Source organism: Helianthus annuus, chromosome 17, assembly GCF_002127325.2.
Source record: "Helianthus annuus cultivar XRQ/B chromosome 17, HanXRQr2.0-SUNRISE, whole genome shotgun sequence".
Classification (NCBI taxonomy): Eukaryota; Viridiplantae; Streptophyta; class Magnoliopsida; order Asterales; family Asteraceae; genus Helianthus; species Helianthus annuus.
The window spans coordinates 69,311,046-69,324,504 of NC_035449.2; the positions used below are offsets into that span (position 1 = coordinate 69,311,046).

The 13,459-nt window shown below is 31.8% G+C and overlaps 1 protein-coding gene across 1 annotated transcript; it reads right to left on the reverse strand.

Annotated features, from left to right (window-relative positions):
• Positions 1 to 805: 805 nt before the first annotated feature.
• LOC110925669 (putative late blight resistance protein homolog R1B-16) lies at positions 806 to 3,685 on the reverse strand. Its single transcript, XM_022169555.2, has one exon. It carries the CDS (start codon positions 3,589 to 3,591, stop codon positions 1,021 to 1,023), a length of 2,571 nt encoding a protein of 856 aa, XP_022025247.1. The 5' UTR covers positions 3,592 to 3,685; the 3' UTR covers positions 806 to 1,020.
• Between the last annotated feature and the right edge of the window lie 9,774 nt (positions 3,686 to 13,459).

Sequence of the window (13,459 nt, forward strand, 5' to 3'; positions counted from 1 at the left end):
TAGTGATAGAGATGAAGATTGAGATTCGGATGAAAATGAAAAATAAGAGAAATTGTTAAAATGTTATGGTGATTATAAATCATTCATATCGGCTTTCTATTATTTATTGTATCCTGATGGGCTACTGGTTTTTGGAGTGGGCTGGTAACATATGGGCCCAGGTTTTGTGTCGGTTGTTATTCTATTGGAGTTGTTTTGAACAGGTTGAATAGTTGAGGGGGCTATGTGAAAGGTTTCAGGGATCGCGATCATCTTGTGCAATAGATTTAGACTGGAGTGTAACTTTTATGGTTGAAGGATATGAAAGGGCTTAGTCTGCCTTGAGACATCATTCACCCCCATTAACTTTTACGCACACTTTTCTCTGTATTGTATTGTTAGGGTTTGTAGTTGTTGATCTGTTACAGATCATTGCTGTTATCTCTTATCTGTATTTCAGAGAGATTGTACTTCTGGTATTGATGATCATCAGTGGATGATCATCAGGATATTCTCTGTATTTTTTTGGTTGTTGTTGATCTTACAATTTGTAAGATTTTTGGGTTCTTGGGGGGTAACAGTTTTGGGTTGGATAAATAAGAGTTTGTTACCGTTTTTGTCGCTATTTCTTTGTGTTTGTGTGATTGATCTTCATACCATTGCTGTTAATAGAAATCATCAAAATTTGGAGATGGAAATAAAGATAGAGAGTTCAATGTGAGTAGTCTTAGTGTTGAAACCTAAAAATCTCAACATGCAACCTTTAAAATCAATTTCATTATGATTTTGATGTAATTGTTTACAAACATTTTCTCTAAAAATTAATTTCATATTTCAAGTTTCATCTCTTTTTCTTCATTATTTACATTGTCTTTTTCTCAAAAATCAAGTTCATATTTCAAGTTTCATGTCTTTTCCTCAAGCATTCTTGCCCTGGATCCCCAGTCATTTTGTTTCTGGTTCCCATCATCACGTTGCAAGTTTAACAGGTCCAGTCTTCAAGACCTCCCGAGAAAGTAACTTACCTTTTCTATGAGACGGTTACCTTTCCCGTTCGATAATGTCAATTTTTAGGTCGTAGTTTCCCAAATCACCTTGCTCTTCTTCAATTCTTCTAACTGATTCAATAACAGAGTCCCTACAGCCCCTGATTTGAATTAGCTCAAGCGTTGGTATTTCTCCAATTTCAAGGGGGATCTCTTCAAGATTCCTGCAATTGGTAATTTGTAATTGTCTCAAACACGGGAAGCTTTCACTATAGGCTTCCCACACTTTGATATTTAACCACTCAAGATTCAATAATTTTAGCTGTGGAAACTCTTGTCCATTTGTGTTCCAGCAGCTTCCTTCAAAGGCATGGGGGTGTAGTTTGAGATGCTGGAGATTAGGTAACGACTGAATGATTGACATTTCACTCCATGGTAGACGACACTTTTCTAGTGTAAGTGTTTTCAATGATGTTGGGAATGTAATGCGCTCCACCCGTCTTTCAAAGTCGCCAACTAATGAGAGCTTTTCAAGGAAGGTGAGAGATTTGAAGTCATTTTGCTCATCTGAGCATGTACAACATGTATGTTCCTTAATGTTTGGAAAACACTTTTGAAAATTAGCTACCCCTTCTCCCAAACTTATATATGAAATAGTTTGCAAATTCATTGGTTTTTCAATGGACGGAAGGGAAATAACTTGGCCCCGCAAATGCCTCAGATTTACCAAATTTGATATGTTACTAGGTAAATCTACACTATACTCTTCTGTAACATAAATGAGGGTTTGAAGACCCCATAAATTGCATATTGAAGATGGGAATCCTTCTGATTCTTTCCAAATTTCAAGATACCTCAAGTGAACTAGTAGTTTGATGGCTTTGGGAAAATCATTCAGTCTGCATTTGTGTAGCTTTAACACTCTAAGTAGCACAAAGGATCGGAATTGCTTTGCAATGTCTTCCACGAGGAATCCTTTTTTACCAAAAATCAAAACCGATCGACAGTTTTCGGCAGACGGAACCATTATACCATTATTTGTGAACATACATTCTACCTTATATGGTCGTTTCTTAACCTGATCAAGTTGAGAGGTATTTGTTTTAAGGATGAATCGCTCTTCCTTGGCTTTTTTCAAGCATAGCTCCCTAACAAGATCATGCACTTTACAAGCTTTCACACTTCCAACTGACTTCCACCTGTCTACAATTACAAGATTTCTGTCAACTAGATCCATTAGGTAACCCTCTCCAATATCCTCCAACCTTCTATTTCCATCTTTTTGAATGAATCCCTCAGCCACCCATAACCACATCAGCCTTTTTACTTCAAACTTAAAGTCTTCTGGGAAGCCACCAAGATAAAGAAAGCACTCTCTCAAGTGCAGAGGAAGATGATTGTAACTTAAACCTAATGTTTCCATGCATCCATTCTGGTCACCAACAATGTACGAACCGGTCCTCTTAGCAATTTCCTCCCAAAACTTTTCACTCCATGCTTCTCTTGCTAGAACTCCAGCAATGACAACCACCGCAAGTGGTAATCCTTGACAATGTTCTACTATTTGCATTCCACGTTTAATCGACCATTCAGGGCACTCATTGCCTTGGAACACCTTTTGACATAACAACTCCCAGCTTCTTTCATTGTTCAAGTATCCTAAGTGATGAGTGAGTCCATCTAAATTAGCATGCTTAGCAACTTCAGTGAGGCGACTGGTGAGCAGAATTCGACTTCTATTGTTATCATGGGGGAAAAAGGATTTCAGGTTATCCCATGTTTCTATTTGCCAGACATCATCCATCACCATCAAATATCTCTTACCAAATAGGTGTTTGTGCACTAGTTCACGAAGTCGAGAGTCACTGGTCTTTTCAAGGTCTAGTGGGGCACAGATGGATTCCAGAATTTGAATCAACACAGCCCGCTTATCATATGTTTGAGAAACAGTGACCCATACACGGACATGGAAATGATGCCTAACATATCCATCATTGAATACTTTGGTGGCCAGGGTAGTCTTTCCAATTCCTCCCATACCAACAATAGAGACAACATTCAGCTTCTTTTGATCTTCCACAAGCTTATCTCTTATGAGCTCAGCATCACGATCAATCCCCACAAAGATTTCATCCAATAATTTCTTGGATCCTAGTGAATTTCTGGATATGGAAACTGGAGCAGATTGATTTAGTGTTCTTTCACGTCTTCGAGATGACCCCACCTTCATGTTATCCATGATCATACTCATCAATTCCACCTCGACAGACTTTAATGATCTCCTAACATCATCAAGATTTAAGGAAGGGCTAAAATCCTCAGATGTAGGGAAATCTTTTGTAGTATTCCTGATGTGAACACCGGATAGAAACAGATCTACGTTATACTGTGCCTCTTCTGCTGCGTCTATGAATCTTTTCTTCAGATCACCAACCTTTTGGAGGTCATGTAGGTCTTGATGTTGGTCGATGAAAAGGGTTTGGATCATGGAGCCCAGCTCTTCATATAGAAGTTGGAGTTGAGGCCTTTCACTCATAATTTCCGGGTTGTTGATCGATGGAATGTCGTCGCAGTTAATAAGCTGGTTCAACTTATCCATGAACATCTGTATACCTGCATATGCCATCTTTAATCAGCCTTTCTAAAAATAACAGAATTAGGCAAAGAGAGTTTGAGAAGAGGTTTAAAGATTCTAGTCAAATTACTTGGGTTGTGAATGTAAATTGCTCAAAGTATAAGAGTCAAATTATTGAAAGGGTGAATCGCTCTCATCATTCTCAAATAATTGATAGGTTAGATGAACTGCCCACAAAATTACAACAATATATATAATATATTAATAATAGAAATAATGCTTCCAATTTTTTTTTAAATCTAATGATAGTAATGTAATAATATAATTATCTGTAGTTTAAATTAAGGATGTATAAACTATAGTAGAATGCCGACCATTAGCCGCCCTATTGCTGTCGCATTACTTGTATGGAGCAATTGTTTTGCTCTAAAAGAATCTATACTGTATAATAAAGAGTAAACTTCCGTTTTACTTCCTGTGGTTTGGTCACTTTAACGGTTTTGCCTTAAACCTTTAAAAATAGCCATTTTACTCCCTGATGTTTTGGTTTTGTTGCCGGTTTGTTCCCTGTGGGGAGCAAAATGGAAAAACAAACAATTTGGATGGAGTTAGAGGCGGGGATCAAACTGGCAAAAAAACTGAAACATCAGGGAGTAAAATGGCTATTTTTAAAGGTTTGGAGCAAAACCGTTAAAGTGACCAAACCACAGGGAGCAAAATGGAAGTTTACAATATAATAAAAGAAGGGTGAGAATCAAATAGGAAGTTTATTTTGTTTAGAAAGGATAGGAAGTAATAGGATTAGGACATGTGGCAAAATTTAAAATAATGAGGAAGTGTATTTTAGTCAATCTTATCATTTCTTCTTCCTTCTTATCCCCAGTAACTTCAAAACCCACCATCTTCAACCATTTCTTCACTTTCTATCTCAATAATCACTACATTATAGTGCGATTTTCGTCACCAATCAATGATTCAAACACCTGATCAACGTGTTCTTCAGCTTTTTTGAAGAAACCCAGTATAATTTCATACAAAATCTCGTTTTTTCCGGTGATTTTGAAGATAATCACTCGATCCGTTCGATTCGATCGCTTATAAGTGTTTCAATCATTCAAATTTCGTCAATCGTTGAAGAAATCGGCTTCGATCCATGTAAGAAATTCTTTAATTTTATTTTTACGATCTGGGTTTTTAAGTTAGTCATTGCGTTTTACGATCTTGGCGGGGGTCGGGGGCAGCGCCCCTGGTAGCAGGGTCCAAGGGGCAGCCTCTGGAAAACTGCATTCGTAGACAGCCTTTTGATCTCCTACTTCCCGGTTCAGACAATTCACAAACAAAACTATTGTCCTGGTTCAATGCGTTTTAGAGATAGAACACTTTCTTTGGTGTTTTTAGACCATTGTGTTTTAGAACTAAGACATTTTTATGTGTTTTCTGGCCATTGCGTTTTAGAAAAACACATTTTGAAGTGTTTTAGTCATTGCGTTTTAGGTAAAACACATTTTTAGGTGTTTTCAATCAATTGTGTTTTAGAGACAACACTTTCTTTTGTTTTTTTAGGCCATTGCATTTTAGAAAGGAGACATTTTTAAGTGTGTCCTAGCCATTGCGTTTTATAAATAAGACATTTCTTTGTGTTTTTGGTGCATTGCGTTTTAGGTAAAACACATTTTTATGTGTTTTCAGTCGATTGCGTTTTAGAAAACAAACATTTTAAGTGTTTTCTGGCCATTGCGTTTTAGAAATAAGAAATTTCTTTGTATTTTTGGTGCATTGCGTTTTAGGTAAAAACACATTTTTATGTCTTTTCAGTCCATTGCGTTTTAGAAAGTACATTTTCTTTTATGTTTTTAGGCTATTGCGTTTTAGAAATAAGACATTTCTTTGTGTTTTTTGGCCATTGCGTTTTACAAATAAGACATTTCTTTGTGTTTTTGGTGCATTGCGTTTTAGAAAAATGTCATTTTTTAGGTTTTTTTTCCATTGCGTTTTACGCAACTGGGTTTATTCCATTGCGTTTTACGCAACTGGGTTTTAGAAAAAAAATTTCGAAAATATAGCAATAGTATACTCGTTTTAAAGATTAAAAAACGCTCGTTTTTTTTGTGCAATTTTTATAAAAAAAAATAATGTCGTATGAAAGAGTTATTAACATTTAAAAAATGGTGGGAATTGGAGGAGAGAGAAACTATTGCCTTGGATTAACTAGAATGCCCCTAAACAAACTCACGCGCCTCTTTTCTTCCCTTCAATTTCCCTCATTTAATCTTAGCCATTGATTAAATAAATGGATGGTCAAGATTACTTCCTAGCCTTCTTAGCCAAATAAACTTCCTATTATATCCTAACCCAATAAAAGAAACCAACAGAGGGATACTTGTCATTATTCTAGAGCATCCTTAAGGTTAAATAATTATTATTTAATTTAAATTATTAAATATTAATTAGATTAATATAAATCTTATCAACTATAAATTATTGGTATAAACTTAACTTCAAATCAAATCGTAAAGTCTTATATGAACTAAAAAGGTTGTTTCACTTAACAGTAAATAAACATGCATATTATCTATTGTTAATGTTAATGTTAATGTTATTATTGTTAACTATGAGAAATTATATTAAACAACTTATTAATCAAACTAAAAATTTAAAATAGTATTAACCTAATTTAAAAAAAATAAGAGATAAGAAACTAAGGATAAACAGTTAAGTTGAATTATTAGGAGTATTTATTTATCAACATTTAATTTAACTTAGAAAAAACAAAGATACGAATTTATCATGCAAAACATATTTTTTTAGCAATATTCTTTTAAGGATAAACAACATATTTTTTAGCAATATTCTTTTAAGGATAAACAGTTAAGTTGAATACATACGAGTACTAGGTTAGAACCCCATATATTACAAGGGATTGCTATTTGTTAGTAATCTTTAGTGTTATAATTAGAATTATAATAATTGTAATTTAACTTTTATAAATAGTTTGAAATATGAAAAAAGGTCATGCTCGATTGGAAAACAATGGAAGAATTGGTATTTGTTAATAATCTTTTACTGTTATAATTAGATTTATAATAATTGTAATTTAACTTTTATAAATAGTTTGACCCGTGTAATACACAAGGTTTTTAAAGATATAATTTTTTATTATTATTTGCTATATAAAATTAGATTTATTCGACCCGTACAATACACAGATTTTTTTTAAATATAACTTTTTATTATTTAGTATATAAAATTACATTTCTTCCACCTGTGAATACACAAGGTTTTTTTTTAATATAACTTTTTTATTGTTTGGTATATAAAATTACATTTATTCAACCCGCACAATAAACGAGGTTCTTAAAGATATAATTTTTTATTGTTTAATATATAAAACTAGCTTACAACCCCGTGTATTACACGGGTTGAGTAACGAAAAAAGTAAATTATAAACTTGTATATAATCCTTATTAATGAAATGACTTATTTAGATAAATTAGTAAAAATAAAGAACAGTTACATTTTCGTTACTTGTACATGTGATTTGATACTTTATTAGTAATTATAGTTTATATCCAAATAATATATTTTATCTTAACAAATATATATGGTTAGTGTAAAATGAAAACTTCTACAAGTTGTGGGAACTTAGATAACTCAACCTTACAAAAGGTTTTTTTTTTGAATTTTTTACAGAGGGTGTGAATAAACGGTTAGAGACTCAAAGTGTTAAACTTTTTGATTTTGGATTCAAGTGGTTAAAACCACTAAAACATAGGGACTAAAAAAGTAATTTACTATTAATTAAATTTAAAATTATACGTTTGATCTCTAACTATATTAAATAATATTATACTTATTATATTATTTGATACATTTATATCTGTTATAGATAATTATTATTTAAATTTGAATTTAGACGTTTATCTCTAACTATATTAATTAATATTATATTATATTTTGTGTATAAAATTAATATGTAATACTATTATTAAAAGGGAGGAGGCACCAGAGAGTGACACGTGTACAAACAGATTTTCGTTTATTAGTATAGGAAGATTATATTTATTCAACACGTGTAATAAATGAGGTTTTTAAAAATATATTATTTTTTATATAGTACATAAAATTATATTTATTCAACACGTGTAATACACGGGCTTCTGACGTAGTATTAACCTACATATACAAAAAGCAAGTGAGGGAATAGTGCCAGGCAGCTTGCCTGGCACTTCCCTATTGGACGACTCATTTTTAATTTACTTTTAGTCCCAGCCTAAAATTACGGTTTCGTCCTTTGTTTAAAATTATGTTTTTGCTCTAATTCAAAAGATAATTATATTTTTGCCCTGGCTAAAAATTTACACTTTTGCTCTCAGTTCAAAAACTCATTTCTAATTCTACTCCCAGTTTAAATTTACGGTTTCGCCCTCCGTCTAAAATTACGCTTTTGCCCCCCTTCAAAATAAAAATATGTTTTTGCCCCTAGCTCGAAATTACGATTTTGCCCCCAACTCAAAATTACGTTTTTGCCCACAGTTCAAAATAAAATTATGTTTCCCCCATAGCTAAAAAATATGATTTTTGCCCTCAGTTTAAAATTATGATTTCGCCCCCAGTTCAAAATATTTTTACGATTTTGCCCTCTGTTCAAAATTATGATTTTGCTCCCATTTCAAAATTTACGATTTCTCTCCATGTTAAAAATTATGATCTTGCCATCGTTTTACTTTTTTTTTTTTTTTTTTTTTGCAAAACTATAGTACTGTTTTATTTTGCTTGGTTGACTCAATGTAACTTTTATTGTCTCAAACAGTTGTCTAACACTCGCTCATTGGTCCTGACAAATTAGTATTTTACCACCAGCTCAAAATTATAGACCTGTTATTGTTTTAACTTTTTAGTAAAATTATGGTAGTGTTTTCGTTTAATTGGTTGTCTCGATGTATTTTTTTAGATCGTGTTATAAGTAGTATGTACAAGTAACCTAAATACATGCATACATGTTATGAAACTAAGAAATATTTGATTTAACGCCCTGCAACGCAGGTGGGCATAGGTGTAATTTTTATTCGTTCAGGCATGCCTGGTACATGCTCATTTGTCCTGAAAAATTTCAATTTTGCTCCCAATTTAAAATTATAGTATTTCCATCGTTTTAGTCTTTTTTTTAGTAAAAGTATGGTAGTATTTTTGTTTTAATTTGTTGACTCGATGTAATTTTTGTTGAGATCATGTTATGAGTAGTATGTACAAGTAACCGAAACACAGACATGTATGTTATGAGAGAGAAATATTCGGATTATTGCCCCGCAACGCGGGCGGGGCAAAAACTAGTTAATTACTATAATACTATCACAAATATTAAATTGCAAAACTACCTAACCGGAAAGTAGCAAACGTAAATGACAAGTAACATTGTTTTGTGGAACATAGAAAATGGTATGACGATTTCTTTTATAAACCTTTACTTTTAACACGAGTTAAATGTCATTTTAATTACTGTGGTTTGGGATATTTTATCAGTTTAGTTTAAATATTTCATTTTTCGTCTGTGTGTCCAAAAAAGTTTCACCGTTGCCATTTTAGTCTACTGGGTTAACTTCATCTATTTTTTCTGTTAACGAGAAGGGCAATTCAGTCGTTTTATATGTAATTCTGTTAACTAGAAGGACAATTTGGCCATATAAAATGACCGAATTACCCTTCTCGTTAACAGAAAAAATGGATGAAGTTAACCCAGTGGACTAAAATGGCAACAGTGAAACCTTTTTGGACCCACATGCGAAAAATAAAACTTTTGGACTAACCTAGCAAAATGGCCCAAACCACAAGGACTAAAATGACATTTAACTCCTTTTAACACAGATTAAACTTTAAAACTAACTTAGGGTTGAAATACAAACAAAACTAGCGGAATTCTCCCGTGTGTTGGGGTGGAAACATAATTCCATTATCTGTATCAGTACAGTACGGTATTGATACGCGGTATGACAACCGAAAGATGTAACTCAAAAATAAATTCGTAGTATGCCAAAAAAGATATCGACATGTGTTTTACGTCGATCAAATGCTATAAAAATGAATATGAGTAACAGTTTAAATTATATCGGTACCAGAATCGACGTGGAACCAATACTCACTATAACTTTTTTTAACGACAGATGTCATTTCTACTATACTTTACACCAATAATCTCTAAATGCTCCCCCTGCTGTAGTCGTAATACTCGGCTCGTCGCTACCTTGATTCAAAAGGTAACCGATGGGTCCACCCCTAAAGTTAAAAATAAAACAAATAAAAAAGGTAAAATAATAATAATAAAACAGGTGGCTCCACCCCTCATCTTATTTTCACCATCAAACACCCCTAACCACCACAACACCACCTCAACGCACCAGAAAAACATAAACCATCAATCATCACAAACCACCACCACTTCGTCTTCAACCTTCAACCATCAGCCACCATCAACCATCACAAACCACCACCACCACTGCAACATTCACAAACCACTTGTAACCTCTACCACCTCCCTAAACGACAACCAACAACAAATGCCACATCAAGATGTTCTTTGTTTGCCCAAAACTACCATCTTTTACACATAGGTATCTCATATTCATCAAATTCATAGTTTAATCTTTCGTAATTACACCGCAAGAATATGGAAAATTACAAAAATCAGAAACCCTTTTACTTGTTGATACGTTCATACCCAAACTAGGTTAGAACCCCGTGTATTACACGGGTTGAATAAATGTAATTTTATATACAAAATTAAAACAATTATTCTTTAAAAATCTCGTTTATTACACGGGTTGAATAAATGTAATTTTATATATTAAATAATAAAAAAAAATATATCTCTAAGAACCCCATGTATTGTACTGAATAAATGTAATTTTATATACCAAATAATAAAAAAATATCTCTAAAAACCATGTGTATTACACGGGTTTAATAAATGTAATTGTATAAACTAAATAATAAAAAAAGTTATATCTTTATAAAACCCATGTATTGTACGGGTTGAATAAATCTAATTATATATACTAAATAATAAAAAAAATTGTATCTTTAAAAATACTGTGTATTACACGGGTTAAATAAATGTAATTTTATAACCCTGTGTATTACACCGGTTGGATAAATGTAATTTTATAAACTAAATAATAAAAAAGTTATATCTTTATAAACCTCGTGTATTATATGGGTTGAATAAATCTAATTATATATACTAAATAATAATAAAAAGTTATATCTTTAAAAACACCGTGTATTACATGGGTTAAATAAATGTACTTTTTGTATAGTAAATAATATGCTATTGGATTCGGTTAAAAAATCATAAATTTGGTTCGGTTTAATTCGAATCGAATCATAAACTTGGTTAAGTTTAATTCGAATTGATTAGAACCCCAATTTGAAAAAACCAAAAACAGAATTATATTATTCGCTTCTCTTCCTATTTAGTTTTTTTTTTTAGTTTGGTTTAATGTCTAATAAGTTATTTTGTATATTTTGTTTGTACCTTAAATTTTTTATATGAACGTATTATTGTTTTTTTAAGTTTAAGATTATTGTTTTGTGCTATTATTTAAAAAATATCTTAAATTTATAATTTAAATTTGAAGATAATATTTTATTAGAAAAAATAGAATGATTCTATCCAACATTCAAAGTAAGATAAGATTTAATATTAATTGATTATTTATTATTTAATTAATTGATATAAGATAATATGAAAATACAGGAAATTAAAACGTAGACGCCTTCAAAGAATGACATGTGTCCCAAAGTTGGTTTCTTTTATTATATAGTATAGATAATGGTCATGAAGTAATCTTGATCATCTATTTATTAATAAAGGGCTAAGATTAAATGAGTGAAATTAAAGAAAAAAAAGAGGCGTGTGGGTTTGTTTAAGGGCATTCTAGTCAATACAAGGCAATAGTTTCTCCCTTCTCGAATCCCCCCCTATTTTTTAAACGTTAATAACTCTTTCATACGACATTATTTTTTTATAAAAATTGCAACAAAAAAACGAGCGTTTTATTATCTTTAAAACGAGTATACTATTGCTATATTTTCGAATTTTTTTTGAAAACCCAGTTGCGTAAAACGCAATGGACAAAAAGCGTAAAAAATGACTTTTTTTTTTCTAAAATGCGATGGACAAAAAACACAAAAGAAATGTCTTATTTCTAAAATGCAATGGTCAGAAAACACAAAAACAGGTCTTTTTTCTAAAACGCAATGGCCTAAAAACACAAGAGAAAGTGTTCTTTCTAAAACTCAATGGACTAAAAACAGATAAAAATGTGTTTTACCTAAAACGCAAGGGACTAAAAACACTTCAAAATATGTTTTTCTAAAACGCAATGGACAAAAAACACATAAAATATGTTTTCCTAAAACGCAATAGACAAAAACATAAAAGAAAGTGTTTTTTTTTTCTAAAACGCAATGGACTAAAAAACAATAAAAATGTGTTTTACCTAAAACGCAATGGACTAAAAACACTTCAAAATGTGTTTTTCAAAAACGAACTGGACCCAAAAACACATAAAAATGTGTTTATCCTAAAACGCAATAGACAAAAAACATAAAACAAAGTGTTTTTTTTTTCTAAAACGCAATGGACTAAAAACACATAAATATATGTTTTACCTAAAACGCAATGGACTAAAAACACTTCAAAATGTGTTTTTCTAAAACGCATTGGACCAAAAAACACATAAAAATATGTTTTCCTAAAACGCGATAGATAAAAAACAAAAAAGGTGTTTTTTTTTTTCTAAAACGCATTGGACTAAAAACACATAAAATGTGTTTTACCTGAAACGCAATGGACTAAAAACACAATAAAATGTGTTATTTCTAAAACGCAATGGACTGAAAATACAAAAAAAAAAAAAAACTGTTTTTTCATTCCTTTATAAAACGCAATGACTCAATTCAAAAACTCAGATCGTAAAAATGCAATTCAAAATTTTCTTACATAGATCGAAGCCAATTTTTTCAGATTTCTTCAACGATTGACAAAATTTGAATGATAGAAACACTTATCAGTGATCGAATGGAACGAATCGAGTGATTTGCTTCAAAATCACGGGAAAAATGAGATATTATATGAAATTAAACTGAGTTTCTTCCAAAAAAAAGTTGAAAAACACGTTGATTGGGTGTTTGAATCATTGATTGGTGACGAAAATCGCACTATAATGTAGTGATTATTGAGATTGAAAGTGAAGAAAAAGTTGAAGATGGTGGATTTTGAAGTTACAGGGAGAAGAAGGAAGAAGATTAGATAAAATTGACTAAAATACCTTTCCCCTTTATTTTAAATTTTGCCAGATGTCATAATCTTATTGCTTTCTATCATTTCTAGCCAAAATTAACTTCATATTTGATCCTCTCCCACCCAAATTAATCATCATCTTCCTCGTAGCAAGATAAGAAAACGTGGGCTATGATGTCAAGAAGGAACAACATAGAGGCTCTCCCTGCCATCAGTTATTAGATCCATGATGTTTGAATTAAGATCTCGTTTCTGATTGATTGGCTTGTGAATGAACAAACTCTTCTTAGAGATCAAATAGATGTTATGTAAATGGATGAATTAACATAACGGAATTTCACCAAAACTGCTTTCAGATTTATTGAGTGTGATATGTGTGCTTTCTCGACTTGTTTCAAACCGGCATCGTAGTTAGAACGGAATTCACGTTGGGTGTAATTAATGATTCGTGCTTTCTCAACGTGAATTAACATAATAGAATTTTGCCACCATAGTGCTTGGCGGGTTCTTAAAGAGGGAGAAAGAGAGAGGAAGGGATAAGCTATGGTTGTGTGGTGTGAAATATTAACATTTTTAATTGTTTTATCTTTAACCTTAGAGGTAAAATAGACAATTTACATA

Excerpts from the sequence above, each read along its gene's own strand:
- LOC110925669 (XM_022169555.2), bottom strand. The coding sequence starts at position 3,591 with ATGGCATATGCAGGTATACAGATGTTCATGGATAAGTTGAACCAGCTT.